This window comes from Pristiophorus japonicus, chromosome 16, assembly GCF_044704955.1.
Source record: "Pristiophorus japonicus isolate sPriJap1 chromosome 16, sPriJap1.hap1, whole genome shotgun sequence".
Classification (NCBI taxonomy): Eukaryota; Metazoa; Chordata; class Chondrichthyes; family Pristiophoridae; genus Pristiophorus; species Pristiophorus japonicus.
Genome location: NC_091992.1, coordinates 128,956,195 through 128,977,053, shown reverse-complemented (window position 1 = coordinate 128,977,053; position 20,859 = coordinate 128,956,195). Strand labels below are relative to the sequence as shown.

The following is a 20,859-nucleotide window of genomic DNA, read 5'->3' as shown; positions in this document are numbered from 1 at the left end:
GCTTTCCTTCACTGCAATGCACAGAAATGAAATTCTGCTGTCCTCGTACAGTGAAGCCTTCCTTTTGCCTCACCTCAAAGATCTTTCTGTTCCTCAAGTGGTGGTAAGTACAGTCCTTCAAAAATGCTATGGTGTGTAAGTGTAGTCCTGAATGAGCCATTGAATTCTTCTACTGAGTGGAGCAGTGATTGTGTAAGCCGAGGCAAGTTAATGGAAATCCTGGCCTTTTTTCTTTGTCTGACCTCTGCTGACTGACTCCCACAGTAGTAGAGATTTTTTTTTTGTTATTATTCATGGGATGTGGGCGTCGCTGGCAAAGCCGGCATTTATTGCCAGCCCCTAATTGCCCCTGAGAAGGTGGTGGTGAGCTGCTGCCTTAAACCGCTGCATGAAGGAACGGCGATATATATTTCCAAGTCAGGGTGGGGTGTGACTTGGAGCGGAAATTGGAGGCGATGGTGTTCCCATGCACCTGCTGCCCTTGTCCTTCTGGGTGCGGGAGCTGGTGAGTTTGAGAGGTGCTGTCGAAGAGGCTAACCTAGAGAGCTCCGTGCAGTGTAACCTACACTTTTCTACACTAACCACATGATCCAGAGCACTGAAGACAAGAGGCTGACAGCCAACACCCTCACTATGGGCCATGGTAAAGTTTATTTTTAAGCACCAACCAATTGGGAAGGTAAGCATTTGGTTTCAATAATCTGCGATTGTCTCAGCGGCACCTCTTTAATCATCTGATTTTGAAATAGCTGATCATAGAATCAAAGATGATTACAGCGCAGAAGATGGCCATTCGGCCCATCGTGTCTGTGTTGGCCTAAAAAGAGCAATGAAGCCCAATCCTACTTTCCAGCTCTTGGTCCATAGTCCTGTAGGTTACGGCACTTCAAGTGCACATCCAAGTACATTTTACATGTGGTGAGGGTTTCTGCCTCTACCACCCTTTCAGGCAGTGAGTTCCAGACCCTCACCACCCTCTGGGTGAATAAAGTTCTCCTCAACTCCCCTCTAATCCTTCTACCAATTACTTTAAATCTATGCCCCAGGTTATTGACCTCTGCTGAGGGAAATGGGTCCTTTCTATCCACTCTATCTAGACCCCTCATAATTTTAAACACCTCAATTAAGTCTTCCCTTAGCCTCCTCTGTTCCAAAGAAAACAACCCCAACCTATCCAGTCCTCATAGCTAAAGTTTTCCAGTCCTGGCAACATCTTTGTAGATCTCCTCTGCACCCTCTCTAAGTGCAGTCACATCCTTCCTGTAATTCTCATCCTGCGAATTACTTGGGGAGCAATTACTTCAGACATGAGTTAAATTGACGATTGCACTGCCATCTAGCTCTCGATTCATACACAGGATTTTTATTTAATTAGACTAAACTGATTTCTCACCCGCACCCCTCTCTAATTTGGAAACATTTTAACTTAGTCCTTATTTGTTAACTTTGGGGGGTTGGGGGGTTGGGGTGCTGCAGGAGGAGGAAATGTTATTACTCGAGTTAATTTTTGCTCTCCTGGGCTTTACAGCTTTAGGCCAATACTTGGGGTTCTCAGGTTCTGAAAGCACTGATAACAATTTGATTCGATGCAAATGGAAAATTGCTAAAAATGTAAACGCCGAAGGCTGGAAACTTTTCATGTGGCAGTGTACCTAATCTATTGGGTTGGAATGACAGGCAGCCTTTTCACTGGCTGACTGTTTGGGAGGCAATCAGTCCAGCACTTTACCCAACACTGGGTCATGCTGGTCTTTGCTTGTCTATGCTACGTGGATACTCTATCACAGGATGCATGCTCTTTGTCTTAACGCTGATTATTTTTTTCCCCAGTTGTTTCTCCAGTATATGCAGTACCTTTATGTGAAGCATTGTGAAACTGTCTATACAAACCTTCCGGGGGACAAGATTCCCACAGTCAGTCAGGTATACAACGTTTTTCTTTTCTGCGCACTATATTTTCTGCTGCAAACTTAAGTCAGCTAATGCTGATATAACTGGTTTTGTGTGGCTTGTGGTATCATACTCTTTTTTTTTTTGGTTTGTTTTTAATAAATGATTTCTTAAACACCTATCTTGAGTTTGGGAAATTGTGAAAGAATTTACATCTTGCACTGTCTAAAAGCACAAAAATGCAAACCTATAATAGTTCAGTGGGGAAATGCACTACCTGATCGTTGTACCTGCAGGATAATGGACCATCATCGGACAAAACTATTGTGATCTCCACTTAACCACACATTTGAACAAAGTGAGCCATCTTGGCCACCTAACAATCGCATGTTTGTCTTTTACCCAGAGAGTGGTGAGGATGTGGAACTCACTGCCACACCGAGTGGTTGAGACGAATAGTGCAAATGCATTTAAGTGGAAGCTAAGTCAGTGCACAAGGGAGAAAGGATGAGAAGGATAAGTGGAGGAGGCTGGTGTGGAGAATAAATACCAGCACAGATCAGTTGGGCCGAATGGCCTGTTTCTGTGCAGTAAATTCTATGTAATAATTATACAGATCTTAAAGATCTCGGGTTCAATCCTGCACTGTGCTGAGCAAAGTGTGTAGTGGTTATAGTACTGGACTAGCAAGTCAGGGGCTGAGAGTTCACAATTCCACTATAGCAAGTTCTGAAATAGCATTTAACAAATCTGCAATTTATGGGCTAACGTCAGAAAAGGCAGAATCATAGTTAACAGTACAAAAGGAGACCATTTCAGCCCATCGTGTCCGCGCCGCCGACAAGAGGCTATCCAGCCTAATCTCACTTTCCAGCTCTGGGTCCGTAACCCTCCAGGTTACAGCACTTCAAGTGCGCATCCAAATACTTTTTAAATGTGGTGAGGGTATCTGTCTCTCACCTTTTCAGGCAGTGAGTTCCAGATCCCCACCAGAATATTATCTGAATGGCGGTAGACTAGGAAAAGGGGAGGTGCAACGAGACCTGGGTGTCATGGTTCATCAGTCTCTGAAAGTTGGCATGCAGGTACAGCAGGCGGTGAAAAAGGCAAATGGTATGTTGGCCTTCATAGCTAGGGGATTTGAATATAGAAGCAGGGAGGTCTTACTGCAATTGTACAGGGTCTTAGTGAGGCCTCACCTGGAATATTGTGTTCAGTTTTGGTCTCCTAGTCTGAGGAAGGACATTCTTGCTATTGAGGGAGTGCAGCGAAGGTTCACCAGACTGACTCCAGGGGTGGCTGGGCTGTCATATGAGGAGAGACTGGATCAACTGGGCCTTTATTCACTCGAGTTTAGAAGGATGAGAGGGGATCTCATGGAAACATATAAGATTCTGACGGGACATGACAGGTTAGATGCGGGAAGAATGTTCCCAATGTTGGGGAAGTCCAGAACCAGGGGACATAGTCTTAGGATAAGGGGTAGGCCATTTAGGACCGAGATGAGGAGAAACTTCTTCACTCAGAGTTGTTAACCTGTGGAATTCCCTGCCGCAGAGAGTTGTTGATGCCAGTTCACTGGATATATTCAAGAGGGAGTTAGATATGGCTCTTACGATTAAGGGGATCAAGGGGTATGGAGAGAAAGCAGGAAAGGAGTACTGAAGGAATGATCAGCCATGATATTGAATGGCGGTGCAGGCTCGAAGGGCCGAATGGCCTACTCCTGCACCTATTTTACTATGTTTCTATCACCCTCTGCGTGAAGAAATTTCCTCTCCAATCCCTCTAAACCTTCTACCAATTGTTTTAAATCTATGCCCCCTGGTTGTTGACCCCTCTGCTAAGGGAAATGGGCCTATCCAATCTATCTCGGCCCCTCATAATTTTATACACCTCAATGAGGTCTCCCCTCAGCCTCTTCTGTTCCAAGGAAAACAAATCCAGCCTATCCAATCTGTCCTCATAGCTAAGATTCTCCACTCCTGGCAACATCCTCGTAAATCTCCTCTATACCCTCTCCAGTACAATCACATCCTTCCTGTAATGAGGTGACCAGAACTGCACGCAATACTCCAGCTGTGGCCTAACCAGTGTTTTATACAGTTCAAGCATAACCCCCCTGCTCTTGTATTCTATGCCTCGGCTAATAAAGGCAAGCATTCCGTATGCCTTCTTAACCATCTTATCTATCTGGCCTGTTACCTTCAGGGATCTGTGGACATGTACTCCAAGGTCCCTTTGTTCCTCTACGCTTCTCAGTGTCCTACCATTTAATGCGTATTCCCTTTCCTTGTTAGCCCTCCCCAAATGCATTACCTCACACTTCTCCGGATTAAATTCCATTTGCCACTGTTCTGCCCACCTGACGAGTTGATTGATCTCTTCCTGCAGTCCGCAGCTTTCTTCTTCGTTATCAACCACACAGCCGATTTTAGTATCATCTGCAAACGTCTTAATCATACCCCTATATTCAAGACTAGATCATTGATGTATATCACAAAAAGCAAGGGATCTAGTACTGAGCCCTGCGGAACCCTACTGGAAACATCCTTCCAGTCACAAAAACACCCATCAACATTACCCTTTACTTCCTGCCTCTGAGCCAATTTTGGATCCAACTTGCCACTTTGCCCTGGATCCCATGGGCTTTTACTTTCATGACCAGTCTGCCATGTGGGACCTTATCGAAAGCTTGGCTAAAATCCATATACACTACATCATATGCTTTGCCCTCATCAACCCTGGTTACCTCCTCGAAAAATTCAATCAAGTTAGTCAGACGTGACCTTCCCTTAGCAAATCCGTGCTGACTGTCCTTGATTAATCCGTGTCTATCTAAGTGAAGATTTATGCTGTCCTTCAGGATTTTTTCCAATAATTTTTCCACCACTGAGGTTAGGCTGACAGGCCTGTAATTACTCGGTCGATCTCTTTCTCCCTTAAACAAAGGTACCACATTAGCAGTCCTCCAGTCCTCTGGCACCACACCTGAAGCCCGAGAGGATTGGAAAATGATCGTCAAAGCCTCAGCTTAACCATCTGATCACTTTGAAAGCTCTTTTGTTTCAAAAATGTGGCTGTATCAGTAATGTCCTTCCTGCCACCCTGGCCTAATCTTTACTACATGTTTGATTCTTACTGCCTTCTGAAGTGGCCTAGCAAGTCACACAGATAAACAACAATTTACACTTGTGTAGCACCTTTAATGTAGTAAAACGTCCCAAGGCGCTTCACAGGAGCGATTATCAAACAAAATTTGACACCGAGCCACATAAGAAGATATTAAAACAGGAAAGATTTAGGTTGTGAGAAACGTCTTAATGGAGATAGAGAGGCGGAGAGGTTTAGGAAGGGAAATCCAGAGCTTAGGGGCCAGGGCTAATCAGTTACATAAGAACAATAGAAATAGGAGCAGGGGCAGGCCATGTGGCCCCTCGAGCCTGCTCCGCCATTCAATAAGATCATGGCTGATCTGATCATGGACTTAGCTCCACTCCCCTTATCCCCTTATCGTTTAAGAAACTGTCTATTTCTGTCTTAAATTTAATCAATGTCCCAGCTTCCACAGCTCTCTGGGACAGTGAATTCCACAGATTTACAACCCTCAGAGAAGAAATTTCTCCTCATCTGTTTTAAATGGGCGGCCCCTTATTCTAAGATCATGTCCTCTAGTTCTAGTCTCCCCCATCAGTGGAAACATCCTCTCTACATCCACCTTGTCAAGCCCCCTCATAATCTTATACGTTTCGATAAGATCACCTCTCATTCTTCTGAATTCCAATGAGTAGAGGCCCAACTTACTCAACCTTTCCTCATAAGTCAACCTCCTCATCCCCGGGATCAACCTAGTGCACCTTTTCTGAACTGCATCCAAAGCAAGTATATTCCTTTTATAACTATGGAAGCCAAAACTGCACACACTATTCCAGGTGTGGCCTCACCAATACCTTATATAGCAGTAGCAAGACTTCCCTGCTTTTATACTCCATCCCCTTTGCAATAAAGGCCAACATTCCATTGGCCTTCCTGATCACTTGCTGTACCTGCATACTATCCTTTTGTGTTTCATGCACAAGTACCCCCAGGTCCCGCTGTACTGCGGCACTTTGCAATCTTTCTCCATTTAAATAATAACTTGTTCTTTGATTTTTTTCTGCCAAAGTGCATGACCTCACACTTTCCAGCATTATACTCCATCTGCCAAATTTTTGCCCACTCACTTAGCCTGTCTATGTCCTTTTGCAGATTTTTTTGTGTCCTCACAAATTGCTTTTCCTCCCATCTTTATTATTAGCGAACTTGGCTACGTTTTACTCAGTCCCTTCTTCCAAGTCGTTAATATAGATTGTAAATAGTTGGGGTCCCAGCACTGATCCCTGCAGCACCCCACTCGTTACTGATTGCCAACCAGAGAATGAACCATTTATCCCTACTCTCTGTTTTCTGTTAGTTAGCCAATCCTCTCTCCATGCTAATATATTCCACAAGGCTTACAGCAGTTCAAGGGGAAGATTGACCACCACATACTCAGGACAACTAGGGGTGGGCAATAAATGCCGATGCCGGTGTCACTCGCGTCCTGAGAATTTAAAAAAGTGTTGTAGTGAAATAACTTGGTATAATGTGTGTCCTGAACAAATGTATTGGAAAGGAAACTGCGGTTTGAATGTTTGTGGTGCACTTATTCCCACTGGCTGTTTCAGGAGCTGAGCCAGGTTGGGGCAAAAGTTTGCCACTAATGCTGAGTAGAGTCGTGAACAGCTACTGACTGCTGCCAATCATTTCAGGTCTTGGACTGGATTTCCCTGTTGCTGGATGCTCACTTTACCGTGCTGGTGATGACCACGGAGGCACGTGGGTTACTTGCCCATCTTCACAGGTTTATCAGATCCCAGGTATGCTGCACATACAAGTGTGTTGAAAGTACATTCTGTGATCTCTGGAACTCGCTATTATTTGATACGGAGTAACTCCTGACAACAAACCAGAAGCTGCGCCGATTTAAAAAATATCGTTCACATCGGCTCGTGTAGCTCTGCAGTCGAGAGCCCCCGAACACCCGAGCTCGGCAGAAAACCATTTTTAAGCGCTCAGTAATTAGCATCATCGCTCTCCTGCACTAATCTGTACTTTCCTGGGACCTTAACCTTCTGGATCTCATTCCCTCCCTCAATCTTCCCTTCCTGTGACAATCTACGGGTGTTTAAAAGCCGAGCTCGCTGACACCTCAACATTACCTCGCCTTCTTGTACCTCCTCAGCCTCTGGTATCGCGGCCCTTTGCTCTTCACCTCCCCACATTGTCAATTTAAAACTATTTTATCAATTGTCAGGGGCTGTCAACACGCGAGCTGCTGGGGGAAGTGTCTGAGCAGAAACACTGAGACAGATCACAATCCTCTTTCAAACAAGTGACTCATACCTGAATAAATTCTACAATTCACACAGTTAATAAATTAAATTACAAATGAACAAGATTTCTTTTAACAGTTTCTTTATTCCTCATTTTGGGAAGTCCGGCGATAACAAACAAAAAAAACTCACAGGTACTGCGCATATACAACGACTTTGGGTTCATTGGCAGCAGTCGCTTCCTATTTGATTCTGGGTTCACACTCTGTGACTGAGAAGTTTGCTGTAATATGATGAGTATTCCTTTTGCTTGCCACTTATTTGCTGAACACTTATGGTAAATGTTCACTTGGAACTTTTTCCTTTTTGTCTCAACTAAAAATTCTCTCCCTTTTTTTCTTTGGCCTGGTATCCAGTAACTGGTATAATTAAATTTAAATCCTGGGAACAGGAAGAGGCCATATGATCCAACATCCTCTTTTGGTTTGTTTTAACCGTATCTTTTCTCCACATCTCGCTCCAGAAACATGTCTCGTTGTCTCATGCCTCTCTCCCTTCAGGTCATTTTCTCCAATTGCACAGCCTAATCTAATCTTACTCTTCTATTCACTCCCCATACCATTTAGTATTCTTCATTTTCAAGCAACTTTCTAGTTCCCTTTTGACAATATATGGACCGTTTCAACAACAGCTTGTGCTTGGGATTTCCACATTCTAACCACCCTCTGAAATCTTTTTCCATCCTTGCTCCTTAATTTTTATTACATTGTGCCCTCTCATCACTGCCTCGTTGACCAGTGAGCACAATCGATCACTATTTGCCTCAACACAAGTCTTGAAGACCTCTATCGGATCGCCCTTTAACCTTCTCATCTCTAATGGGGGGGGAAAACCTTGTCCCTGGTATTAGCCTAATGAGCTTACACTGCACCATTACAATTTCTTACACTACACTGGGGTGCCTAAAACTGTACGTAACACTTCGAAGACCTTGTATAAGTTCAGCGTTGATACCTTGTTTTTGTTTAATTCTGTGTCTACAGATACAAACCAGAGATTCTGTTCCTTTTGTGCCCTTGCCTACTTGCGCTGCCACCTTTCAATCTATTTATCTGAACCTCTACTCCATTTAAAACCTTCGCATTTTAAGGTGCATTTCTTTCCCCTGTTACTCTCAAAATGATTACTTTGATGTTTCTGCTTTGAATTGCTTCTGTCACTAACCTGCCGATTCTGGTCCATCTGATGATCTGCAGTCTTGTAACCCTCGTCACAGTTTGCTGTTCATCCTTCAGTTTGATGTCGTCGTCGTCTGGGCATTTGATTATTGTTTCCTCAATTTCTAAATCCAGATTATTTTTGGATAACCAAAGCCCCAAGACAGACCCCTGCGGAGCATCACTCACCCTGTCTTTTAGCCTGAGGAACATTGTTTTAGCCCGCCTGTGCTTTCTGTCCTCCAATCTGCTCTTGGTTGTAGCCACATTCTCCTCGATTCCCTGTCTCACTATTTTTGCCAAAGGTCTCTCTTTTGATATCTTATCAAATGCTTTTTTTGAAAATCCATACAAACCACATCCACCATGTTTTATCAGTCCTCTCGTTATTCCTTCCAAAAATTCTACGAGATTGGGCATTTATGGCTTTGTTGATGGACTTGTTTCTCCAACTATCAGTTCAGGACTGTGGAAAAAGATGAGACCAGACAGATGGAATTTGACGGGTATTGTTCAACGAATGAGCGAAGATCTTAAATTTACCAAACAGAGAGAAGTATTTAATGTGGGTCACCACTGCTATGATCTCTCCAGATTTACAGTCTGCATAGTTTCAGACCCGGAATCTGTTTTTTCTTGGGATTTGAGGAAGGGCAGACCTGAAGACCCAATTTTCCATGGATCTGTGAATTTGCTGTTGGGATAAGACAGAGGCCAGCTAGTATAAACCAGTCACTCAAAATCCAAACTATAAAAGCGCCAATACAGAAGTGACTATATGTGCTGCACAGTGGACAAGTCCTAATCATGTCATTGGTGATCCAGAATTACTGGCAGTTGCTCATTTGTGTTTCTAACATTTTTGAACCTTTGTCTCTGGCAGGTTAAGTTCTACTCTGAGCTCAGCAAGATTGAGGGAAGTCTGGAGAAACTGCAGGAGGTGAAACCACAGAAGAGTGATGGGCTGTATTCTATTGAAGTGATAGAAATTTTTTAGCTTTGTACAAATTTGTTAAAGAAATGTATCTGCTACTTTTTCATTTGCTTGTTTTGAGTTATATTTATAGTGTGAAAATATAAATTGTCTTCAAATATTGTATTTCACTCGGAATTAAAATTCTACTTTTCCTGTACTCCTGTAAGTGTGTATTTCTACGTCTATCTGTAGTCCTACCAAAAGAATGCTTGAATGCTCTTGAAACTCAATAAGAGGAAGAATGGTTATGCTGATAGAAACATAGAAAATAGGAGCAGGAGCAGGCCACTGATAGATGAGGAAGGATTGGAGGAGGCTCGAGTGGAGCATAAACACCGGCATGGACTGGTTGGGCCGAATGGCCTGTCTGCCATAAATCCTGTGTAGTTCTCTGCATTCTGGAAAAGACTTGACACAACTTCAATCTGGCCATGTCAAATACAACACACTGCCAGCAGCTTTGGCACATGGAGTAACCATCTGGTTGGGTAGTGGGTGTTTCTTGCCTTGCTCAAGACTGCCTGGAAATTGACTGTGAAGACCGCTCCCCTGTGGAATGGCTCAGTTGGTCGAATGTAAATCAGGAAATAAGACATTTATACAGAGCCTTATCACATCTCAGAAATCTCTCAAAGCAGTGCGTTATGTTGGCAAATGTGGTACGTCATTTTACACGCAGAATGATCCCATAAACAGCAATTGGATGAATGTACTGTTGATCTGTGTCTTGTGCTTATTGAGGGAGGAATGTTGTCCAGGAGAACTCCCTGCTGCTCTACAGAAAAGTACTTTTGGGATCTTTACGATCTGAACCGGAATGCAGGATCTTCATTTAATGTTGTCTGAAGGCTGCACCACCAACTATGCAGCACTCCCTCAGCTGGACTGGAGTGTCAGCCTAGATTATGTGCTCAATTCCTGGATCGGACTTGAACCACAAGCAGAGGCCTCCAAATTTCCACAAAAAAATTAATTTAGCTGAGACATGATTCATCACGTCAGCTGTAGCCAAGTCATTTGCTTTCATAACAGAATTTCTCACCCAAATGTGATTAGGTCAAGTTCCCACCTACTGAGTGATCGAGTAAACACCATTAATGATTAAAACAAAGGATTTTAAACTTGTTGCATAAAGTACAGCTGACATAAATTCCATGGACAGCCTGCTCTATATCATGAGGTTGATCAGAATTTAGATTTGCAGGGCCACAACGTCGGTGGATATTGTCGATTTATAGTATCTGATTGTGAGAGATCAATGAAGTGTGATCGAGACATCTGCCTGCTATAATCAAAAAAATCTGGACCCCTCCACTCAAACCGAGCTCCAATCTGCCCTTTCACACCAATGGTGCACAAAAGCACCTGACTGCTGCCAGCACAGTCTTGGGTTTCTGACGTGCCGACTGCATAAAGGCAGCCTTGGTCAGACTGCTCAAAAACAGTGATCACAATTGTAGTTTATTACATAAGCAATAGGAACAGGAGTAGGCCATATGGCCCCTCTAGCCTGCTCCGCCATTCAATAAGATCATGGCTGATCTAATCATGGACTCAGCTTCATTTCCCCGCCCGTTCTCCATAATCCCTTATCATTTAAGAAACTCTCTATTTCTGCCTTAAATTTATTCAATGACCCAGCTTCCACAGCTCTTTGAGGCAGTAAATTCCACAGATCCACAACCCTCTGAGAGAAGAAATTTCTCCTCATCTCAGTTTTAATTGGGTGGCCCTTATTCTAAGGTTATGCCCTCTAGTTCGAGTCTCCCCTATCAGTGGAAACATCCTCTCTGCATCCACCCCGTCAAGCTCCCTCGTAATCTTTTACGTTTCGATAAGATCACCTCTCATTCTTCTGGATTCCAATGAATAAAGGCCCGACCTAAACCTTTCCTCATAAGTCAACCCCCTCATCCCTGGAATCAACCTAGTGAATCTTCTCTGAACTGCCTCCAAAGCAAGTATATCCTTTTGTAAATATGGAAACCAAAACTGCACGCAGTATTCCAGGTGTGGCCTCAGCAATATCCTGTACATCTTGTTTACCTTGACTTCTCTGCTGTGACAACGCTCAATCACTCCTTTCTCCTCCAGTCCTTCACCGAAAGACTTGTATTTATATCGTGCCTTTCACTTCCCACCAGATGTCTTCAAGCGCGTTACAGCCAATGAAGTACTTTTGGAGTGCAGTCACTGTTCTACTGTAGGAAACGCGGCAGCCAATTTGCACACAGCAAGCTCCCACAAACAGCAATGTGATAATGACCAAGTAATCTGTTTTTGTTATGTTGATTGAGGGATAAATATTGGCCAGGTGAGCTAGCTGATGTGTAACGGCCACCCCACATTAAAGAATTCACGCACAGGCATGTTCCACCCTCTAAAATGAAGTTTGGGACGTGGAACGTCAGGATCCTCATTGACAACCCCAATTAAGTCATCCTCGACACCGAGGGACTGCCAAAGAAGATTGGCCAGGACACCAGGGTTAACTCCCCTGCTCTTCAAAATAGTGCCATAGGATCTTTTACGTCCATCTGCGAGAGCAGACGGGGCCTTGGTTTAACGTCTCATCCGAAAGACGGCACCTCCGACAGTACAGCCCTCCTTCAGCACTGCACTGGAGTGTCAGCTTGGATTTATGTGCTCAAGTCCCTGGACTGAATGGGGTTTGAACCCACAACCTTTTGACTTAGAGGCGAATGTGCTACCCACTGAGTCACAACCACAGCACCAGCACCAATCTTTTCCGAGTTCTGTTCCTGCTTGTTCCAATGCAGCTACTATATTTTCTCAGTCACCTGCAGGATACCCCAGGGATCCATTCTTAGAAACATAGAAAATAGGTGCAGGAATAGGCCATTCGGCCCTTCGAGCCTGCATAGCCATTCAATAAGATCATGGCTGATCATTCCCTCAGTACCTTTTTCCTGCTTTCGCTCCATACACCTTGATCCCTTTAGCCGTAAGGGCCATTATCTAACTCCCTCTTGAATATATCCAATGAACTGGCATCAACAACTCTCTGCGGCAGGGAATTCCACAGGTTAACAATTCTCTGAGTGAAGAAGTTTCTCCTCATCTCAGACCTAAATGGCCTACCCCTTATCCTAAGACTGTGTCCCCTGGATCTGGACTTCCCCAACATCGTAAACATTCTTCCTGCATCTAACCTGTCCAGTCCTGTCAGAATTTTATATGTTTCTATGAGATCCCCTCTCATTCTTCTGAACTCCAGTGAATAAAGGCCCAGTCGATCCAGTCTCTCCTCCTATGTCAGTCCAGCCATCCCGGGAATCAGTCTGGTGAACCTTCGCTGCACTCCCTCAATAGCAAGAACGTCCTTCCTCAGATTAGGCGACCAAAACTGAACACAATATTCCAGGTGAGGCCTCACTAAGGCACTGTACAACTGCAGTAAGACCTCCCTGCTCCTCTGCCCAAATCCCCTAGCAATGAAGGCCAACATACCATTTGTTACCTTCACCGCCTGCTGTACCTGTATGCCAACTTTCAATGACTAATGTACCATGACACCCAGATCTCGTTGCACCTCCCCTTTTCCTAATTGCTGCCATTCAGATAATATTCTGCCTTCGTGTTTTTGCCCCCAAAGTGGATAACCTCACATTTATCCACATTATACTGCATCTGCCATGCATTTGCCCACTCACCTAACCTGTCCAAGTCACTCTGCAGCCTCTTGGCATCCTCCTCATAGCTCACACCGCCACCCAATTTAGTGTCATCTGCAAACTTGGAGATATTACACTCAATTCCTTCATCCAAATTATTAATGTATATTGTAAATAACTGGGGTCCCAGCACTGAGCCCTGCGGCACCCCACTAGTCACTGCCTGCCATTCTGAAAAGGACCCGTTTATCCCGACTCTCTGCTTCCTGTCTGCCAACCAGTTCTCTATCCACATCAGTACATTACCCCCAATACCATGTGCTTTAATTTTGCACACCAATCTCTTGTGTGGAACCTTGTCAAAAGCCTTTTGAAAGTCATATACACCACATCCACTGTTTCTCCCTTGTCCACTCTACTAGTTACAGCCTCAAAAAATTCCAGAAGATTTGTCAAGCATGATTTCCCTTTAATAAATCCATGCTGACTTGGACCGATCCTGTCACTGCTTTCCAAATGTGCTGTTATTTCATCTTTAATAATTGATTCCAACATTTTCCCCACTACTGATGTCAGGCTAACCGGTCTATAATTACCCATTTTCTCTCTCCCTCCTTTCTTAAAAAGTGGTGTTACATTAGCTACCCTCCAGTCCAGAGGAACTGATCCAGAGTCAATAGACTGTTGGAAAATGATCACCAATGCATCCACTATTTCTAGGGCCACTTCCCTAAGTACTCTGGGATGCAGACTATCAGGCCCCGGGGATTTATCGGCCTTCAAGCCCATCAATTTCCCGCCTAATAAGGATATTCTTCAGTTCCTCCTTCTCACTAAACCCTCGGCCCCCTAGTACTTCCGGAAGGTTATTTGTGTCTTCCTTCGTGAAGACAGAATCAAAGTATTTGTTCAACTGGTCTGCCATTTCTTTGTTTCCCATTATAAATTCACCTGAATCTGACTGCAAGGGACCTACGTTTGTCTTCACTCATCTTTTTCTCTTCACATATCCCAAGAAGCTTTTGCAGTCAGTTTTTATGTTCCCGGAAAGCTTCCTCTCGTACTCTATTTTCCCCCTCCTAATTAAACTCTTTGTATGTCATCAGCTACTTGCTACCCCTCGGTGATATTGCCAAGCATCGGGCCAGTTTTCACATCTATTGTAACCGTGACCAATTCTGCATGTCAGCTGCCATCGTTGACTACAAGCCTTGACATATTATCCAATATCAAACCTTGGATGAGCTGAAATTTTCAAATTCAAAATTGCCGAAACTAAAGCCATCCATTTCTGTTGCTGCGAGTTCCAGCAACCTTCCCTGCGTGCCGCCTCGAGTTGAACCAAGTGGTGTGCATCCCAAGTATTCTGCCTGAATTTGCATTGACCTATTTCATCTTCCAGCATATGCCTATCAGTCAATGATAGCAGTGAAGAGATTGCTGATGTTCATTTGAAAGGCATCACTACAATAATGCTAAGAATTTCTGTTCAGTTGATTTGAAAGAGAAGGAGCAAAAGAACTAAACGATGAGAAAGAAGATGGATAGAGACAAAACAATTAGCCTTTACAAAGGAATGCACAAATGGACCAAGAAAGGGCTGTTGTAACGAATACTGAGTACATACCTGCATCTTGCCCACCCTTCCAGACCATCCATACTCTAAATTTTATAATAACAGTTGCAGTGCATGATTCATTTCACCATTTTTCTTCTCTTCCCTCCACTCTCTGAAAGGTGTTGCTTTCCTTGCTGGAATATGGTTCCATTGATGTTGATTTTACTCTGATTTATCATCCAAGTGGTCATTATACCGGCAGTTCAAGCAAGAGCCACTGGATTGCAATCAGGAGCTGAAACCTTGGCCAGCTTTAAAATTCTCTAACTTGAGGTCAGTTATAACACCCAGGCTGAAATCAGCGACTTCAGAAAGAAGGATCAAACCTCATCCCTTCTCTGAAGCCATCATCTGTGACAGCAACGTGGAAAGGTTCACCTGAAAGGGTGGTGGAAGCAGATTTAATCGAATGCCGAAACCATCTGTGTCTTTTTCACCTTCAAAAGCTTCCTTTTCAACCACAGTTCAGTTATGTCCACCAATTTCCCTCCTTGTCTCATTCAGGACTGACCCCACCCCCCTGATAGTGAAGCACCGTAAAATGTAAAAGGTATATAAATATAAGTTGTGGTGTCTTGCCAGCTCATGATGCCTTCAACAGAGAAAAGTAACAATCAAAAGAGAATTGGATAAATGGGAACAAATTTACAAAGCTACGGTGATAGAGCAGGGCAATGGGATTAATTGGATTGCTTACCAAAGAGCCGGCAAAGGCACGATGTGCTTGAATGGTCTCCTTCTGTGCTGTATCATTCGATGAAAGATGGGCCTTTTGATTTTGCCTCCCACCTAGTGGGACGTTACTTGACCCTTGACCCACCACGCTGGGAATTGTGAGCACAACCCGAAGCTAGGCAGGACTGTTGGCCCACGTTGCTTGCCCTCTTCCTCGATGACATCATCCTGATGCTGCACAAATTTGATATTTTGCTTGACCTGAACTGAGCTTCAAACCCCAAATCATAGAGGGGATATATTCAATAAACCAATCAAACTCAAAGATTAAAACCCCTGGTCCAGATGGATAGCATCCACGCATTTTAAAAGAATCTCGGGAAAAGATAGCAAAGAAAGACTTGCATTTATGTAGCGCCTTTCACAACCACTGGACATCTCAAAACGCTTTACATCCAATTATTTTTTTTGGGAGTGTAGTCACTGTTATAATGCCAACTTGCCCACAAACAGCAAAATGTGATAATGACCAGATAATCTGTTTTTGTTATGTTGATTGAGGGATAAATATTGGCCCTAGGAATAACTCCCTTGCTTTTCTTTGAAATAGTGCCAGGGGATCTTTTACATCCACCTGAGAGAGCAGACGGGGCCTCAATTTAACATCTCATCTGAAAGACGGCACCTCTAACAGTGCAGCACTCCCTCAGCACTGTTCTGGAATATCAGCTGAGATTTATGTGCTTAAGTTCCTAGAATAGGACTTGAATCCACAACCTTTTGGTTCTAAGAGGCAAGTGTGCTACCCACTGAGCCACAACTGACATTACTTCACTAATGCAGAGGCATTACTACACATATTTAATAATTCATTGGAAAAAGGTGTAGTGCCAGAGGATTGGCAGATAGCCAATGTAATACCTATATTTAAGCAGGGGGCTAGAACATGTCCAGGGAATTATAGACCAGTCAGCTTGACATTTGTGATAGGAAAAATAATGGAATCCCTACTAAAGGAGAAAATAGAAGAACATATCTAGAAACCGAAAATATAGTAACGAATAATCAGCATGGATTTCAAAAGGGAATGTCTTGCTTGACCAATCTCATTGAATTTTTTGGAGAGGTAACAGAGAGATTAGACAATGGTAATGCAGTAGATGTAATTTATCTAGATTTTCAAAAGGCCTTCGATAAGATACTCCATAATACATAATAGACTGATGAACAAGGTCAGAGAATGTGGAGTAAGGGGGAAAGTAGCAGAATGGATTGCTAGCTGGCTTCAAGACAGAAAGCAGAGAGTAGGGGTAAAAGGTAGCTATTTAAGATGGCAGAAGGTGGGGAGTAGTGTTCCACAAGGATCAGTGCTGGGTCCACTGTTGTTCATAATTTATATTAATGATTTAGACTTTGAAATCAAAAACACAATTTCTAAATTCGCGGATGACACCCAATTGGGGGATAGTCAATACTGAGGAGGACGGCAACAAATTACAGGAGGACATTAATAAGCTTGCAGAATGGGCATATAATTGGCAAATGAAGTTCAACACATAAATGTGAGGTATTACATTTTGGGAGGAAGAATAGGGAGGTCACTTATTACTTGGAGGGTGGGAGTCTAGGTGGGGTAGAGGAACAAAGGGATTTCGGACTACAAATACATAAATCACTAAAAGTGGCGACACAGGTTAGCAAAGCCATAAAAGTCTTTTCACCTTCAAAAGCTTCCTTTTCAACCAGAGCTCTGTCACCTCCACTAATTTCCCTCCGAGTCTTGTTCCGATATCTGACCCTGACAGTGAAGCACCGCGAAATGTTTTGCAGTGTAAAAGGTGTTACATAAATGTAAGTTGTTGTTGCTGTTGAACCTGGACCTAGCTCTGTCAAGCCCGTGTGGTGGCTGGTGTGCAACGGCCACCACACGTTAAAAAAATCCACGCACAGGCATCTTCCACCCTTCAAGATGTAGTTCGGGTCCTTCATTCGAAACACCTGTGAACTCATCCTATTTTTGGCTTGGGAAACAAGTCATCCTCGTTTCGAAGGACCGCCTATGATGATGATGAACAAAGATTAAAAAATAGACTTTTACAAATCCATCGTGCATCATAGTAAAGTTTCCCTACTACTTTAAATTTGTCTTGGGCTGAGAGGATGTCATTGTATTCTGCTTTAGTATTTTGAAGTGCTACAAGAGGGAGTTAGATGTGGCCCTTACGGCTAAGGGGATCAAGGGGTGTGGAGAGAAAGCAGGAAAGGGGTACTGAGGAAATGATCAGCCATGATCTTATTGAATGGTGGTGCAGGCTCGAAGGGCCGAATGGCCTACTCCTGCACCAATTTTCTATGTTTCTACAATTGTTTTTACAACATACATTTAGACCAATTAAAAATGGCCATTGAATCTGGAACCCAACCAATTGTTTTGGTTTTCCCACGAATAGATCGGATTGCCTCCTCATGTGTAGAACATGCAATGAATGATGCTGCTATATATTATGGCCTCGGTAGGGGGCAGCACTATCAATGTTACGCCATTGGTTTTGAAGAATCTCAGTTGGTTCCCCCCCCCCCCAAAATGGAACAATTTTAAACCAGTTACTATTACTGCTTTTAAATTATGCTGGACACTTTAAAACATGCCATTTAAATTTAAATCACCAAATTTAAAGGATGTAAAAAAAATGAAGGGGGTGCTCTCAGGAAATGCTCGGAAAAGTCAATGCAAAGAAAAATCTGGATAAATCCGAGAGAATTTGATAAAAAGTGGATGTTTTGACAGAAATCCATGTGGATTCTGGCTTGTTTCAACGTGGCCATGGGAAATAATTGAGTGGTGCTGATTTACTTTTTTGTTATTTTGTGTTTTAATTTTTTTGATATTTGGTGGATTTATAGTTTTATGCTTTTTTAAAAAAGGCATCAGAAAATCCCTTTTTAAATTTGTTTAAAAAAAAGAACAGTCCGTAGTCGGCAGGATTCGAACCTGCGCGGGGAGACCCCAATGGATTTCTAGTCCATCGCCTTAACCACTCGGCCACGACTACCGCCCGTGCGGATACAATGTTGCCGATTGTTGTAGCGGCGACGCGGGGATTGGAACATTGCGACATTCTGGCACGCGAGCGCGAGTGTAACAATCGGGCCGAGGGGTCACCCGAGGTCACAGGGGCCCGCGCGCCGCCGCCCCCTCTCATTCATTCATTTCATTCATTCATCCCCGCGGAGCGGCTGCGCCGGGCAATCAGCTCCCAAACTGCAATAGTATTTGCAACCTTTCCAGCTCTGGATCGTGGATTTTTTTCCTTTATTGTCTTCTTTGCACCCCCCCCCCCCACCTCACCACCACCTTCCCTCTCCCAAATCCTCTTGTCACCTGATTCAGTTTGTCGCATTCATCTTTGGGAAAAGGTTCATTCAAGACTTGTTTTTTTTCTTTTTAAAAAAAAATCGTGATTATGAACTGGCCAAAAAAAAAACATTTTTAATCAGAATTAATAAATAAATAAAAGGAGCCAGGTACCGCCCCGGGACATCAGTCCGCACAGGTTGCGCCATTCAGTGAGCAAGGGCTGGCAGATACAGGTACAGGCAGACACTGGGAATAGATGTTTCACTATTCAATAGTTCCATTTTGACCCTGTGTTTTGCCATTTCATTGACTCATTATTTCGCCCTCGTCATAAAAGATCATAACAGCATCCCACCAAACCAGTACAAAAGCCAAGAAATGCTTCGTGATGTAGTATCCATATCATTCCTGTTATCCCCACCTCCGTTGATAACGAAAAACATTTTTATAATAAATGGTTAGAAATCAAATTAATTATAATTAAACTGACAACAAATGTATCCGAAAATAACTTTCCATATTTTGTCAAATTAGACTGTATGTTTAAAGGCCTTTTTTAAAAAAAAAATAAGTTTAATAACATGAAAATAAAGTTCAATTTAAAAAGATGATTTAAAAAAATATCCTGATGGTCCAGTAAGTGAATGAAGTGCTCAGTGTGGTACTGAGTCATGCAAACCAGGAATCCCGGACTCCCCCTCCGGCCTGATCTGATTGAGTTCATTTACATTAGGGAAAGTTGCAGGATACAATTGGCCAAGAGAACTCCCCTCCCACCCACTGCCTGGTTTCACACATAACTGGTAGCCACTCGGGTGAGGTATCAGAAGGCTATCAGCATCTACAAAACTTTAAGTTGCTGCATCAGGCAGAAGAGAAAATTGGAGAAAAAAAGTTAATGAAGATGACAAATTAAAACAATTTTTTGAAGAACAACAACTTGTATTTATATAGCGCCTTTAACATTGTAAAACGTCCCATGGTGCTCCACAGCAGTGTTATAAGACAAAACAAATACATTTGACAACAAGCCACATAAGAAGAAATTACGGCAGATGACCAAAAGCTTGGTCAAAGAGGTAGGTTTTAAGGAGCGTCTTAAGGGAGGAGAGAGAGGTAGAGAAGCGGAGAAGTTTAGGGAGGAAGTTCCAGAACTGAGAGCCCAGGCAGCTGAAGGCATGGCCACCAAAGAACATAAGAAATAGAAGCAGGATTAGGCCATATGGCCCATTGAGCCTGCTCCGCCATTCAATATGATCATGGCTGATCTTCGACCTCAACTCCACTTTCCCACCCAATCTCCATTTTAAAGTTACACAGCAATTATAGGATAACCTGTTAAAAGTGGCATCTTTTGCCTTATTGTGTCTCAGAAATATCTCAAAGCGTTACACATATAATGCATTACTTTGAACTTCTATCACAGATAGATAGATTTTTAACCAATAAGGGAATTAAGGGTTACGGGGAGAGGGCGGATAAGTGGAGCTGAGTCCACGGCCAGATCAGCCATGATCTTATTGAATGGCGGAGCAGGCTCGAGGGGCTAGATGGCTTACTCCTGTTCCTAATTCTTATGTTCTTATGTTCTTATGAAGGGCAGTGGCTGTTGTTATCTAGGAAGTACTCACTCGTTAGATTTATCATTAATACTGAACTGATGAGTGTAATTTAGTAAAACCCATACAGTTATGATTGAACATCAGTTATGACAACTATGAGAAACACAGACATCTGATTTCTTTTTATCCACAAAAGCAGATGCTACATCACAATAATAATCTTCTGCATTATATATAGAATAATACTACAAACAAATGTATCTGAAAATATCTTTCTATATTTCATCAAATGATACTGCATATTTATCATAGAAATTTGCAGCACGGAAGGAGGCCATTCGGCCCATCGTGTCTGTGCAGGCCGAAAAAGAGCTACCCAGCCTAATCCCACTTTCCAGCTCTTGATCCATAGCCCTGTAGGTTAGAGTACTTCAAATGCACATCCAAGTACTTTTTAAATGTGACAAGGGTTTTTGCCTCTACCACCCTTTCACTTCCATACCCCTCTGCCCCACTCTCTGGGTGAAAAAAGTTCTCCTCAACTCCCCTCTAATCCTTCTACAAATTACTTTTA

The 20,859-nt window shown here is 43.2% G+C and overlaps 1 protein-coding gene and 1 non-coding gene across 2 annotated transcripts in view; one reads left to right on the top strand and one right to left on the bottom strand.

The window, feature by feature from the left end:
• Nucleotides 1-9,594, top strand: part of nol11 (nucleolar protein 11) — a 44,067-nt gene extending 34,473 nt beyond the window's left edge. The window contains exons 15-18 of the mRNA XM_070857882.1: nt 25-103; nt 1,831-1,923; nt 6,681-6,788; nt 9,345-9,594. Coding sequence (XP_070713983.1) covers nt 25-103; nt 1,831-1,923; nt 6,681-6,788; nt 9,345-9,458 — 394 coding nt within the window. The 3' untranslated portion in view covers nt 9,459-9,594. The remainder of the gene's footprint in view (nt 1-24; nt 104-1,830; nt 1,924-6,680; nt 6,789-9,344) is intronic.
• Nucleotides 9,595-18,336: 8,742 nt separating this feature from the next.
• Nucleotides 18,337-18,418, bottom strand: trnas-aga (transfer RNA serine (anticodon AGA)). The gene has a single exon. It is a non-coding gene; the product is annotated as a tRNA-Ser (tRNA).
• Nucleotides 18,419-20,859: the final 2,441 nt, after the last annotated feature.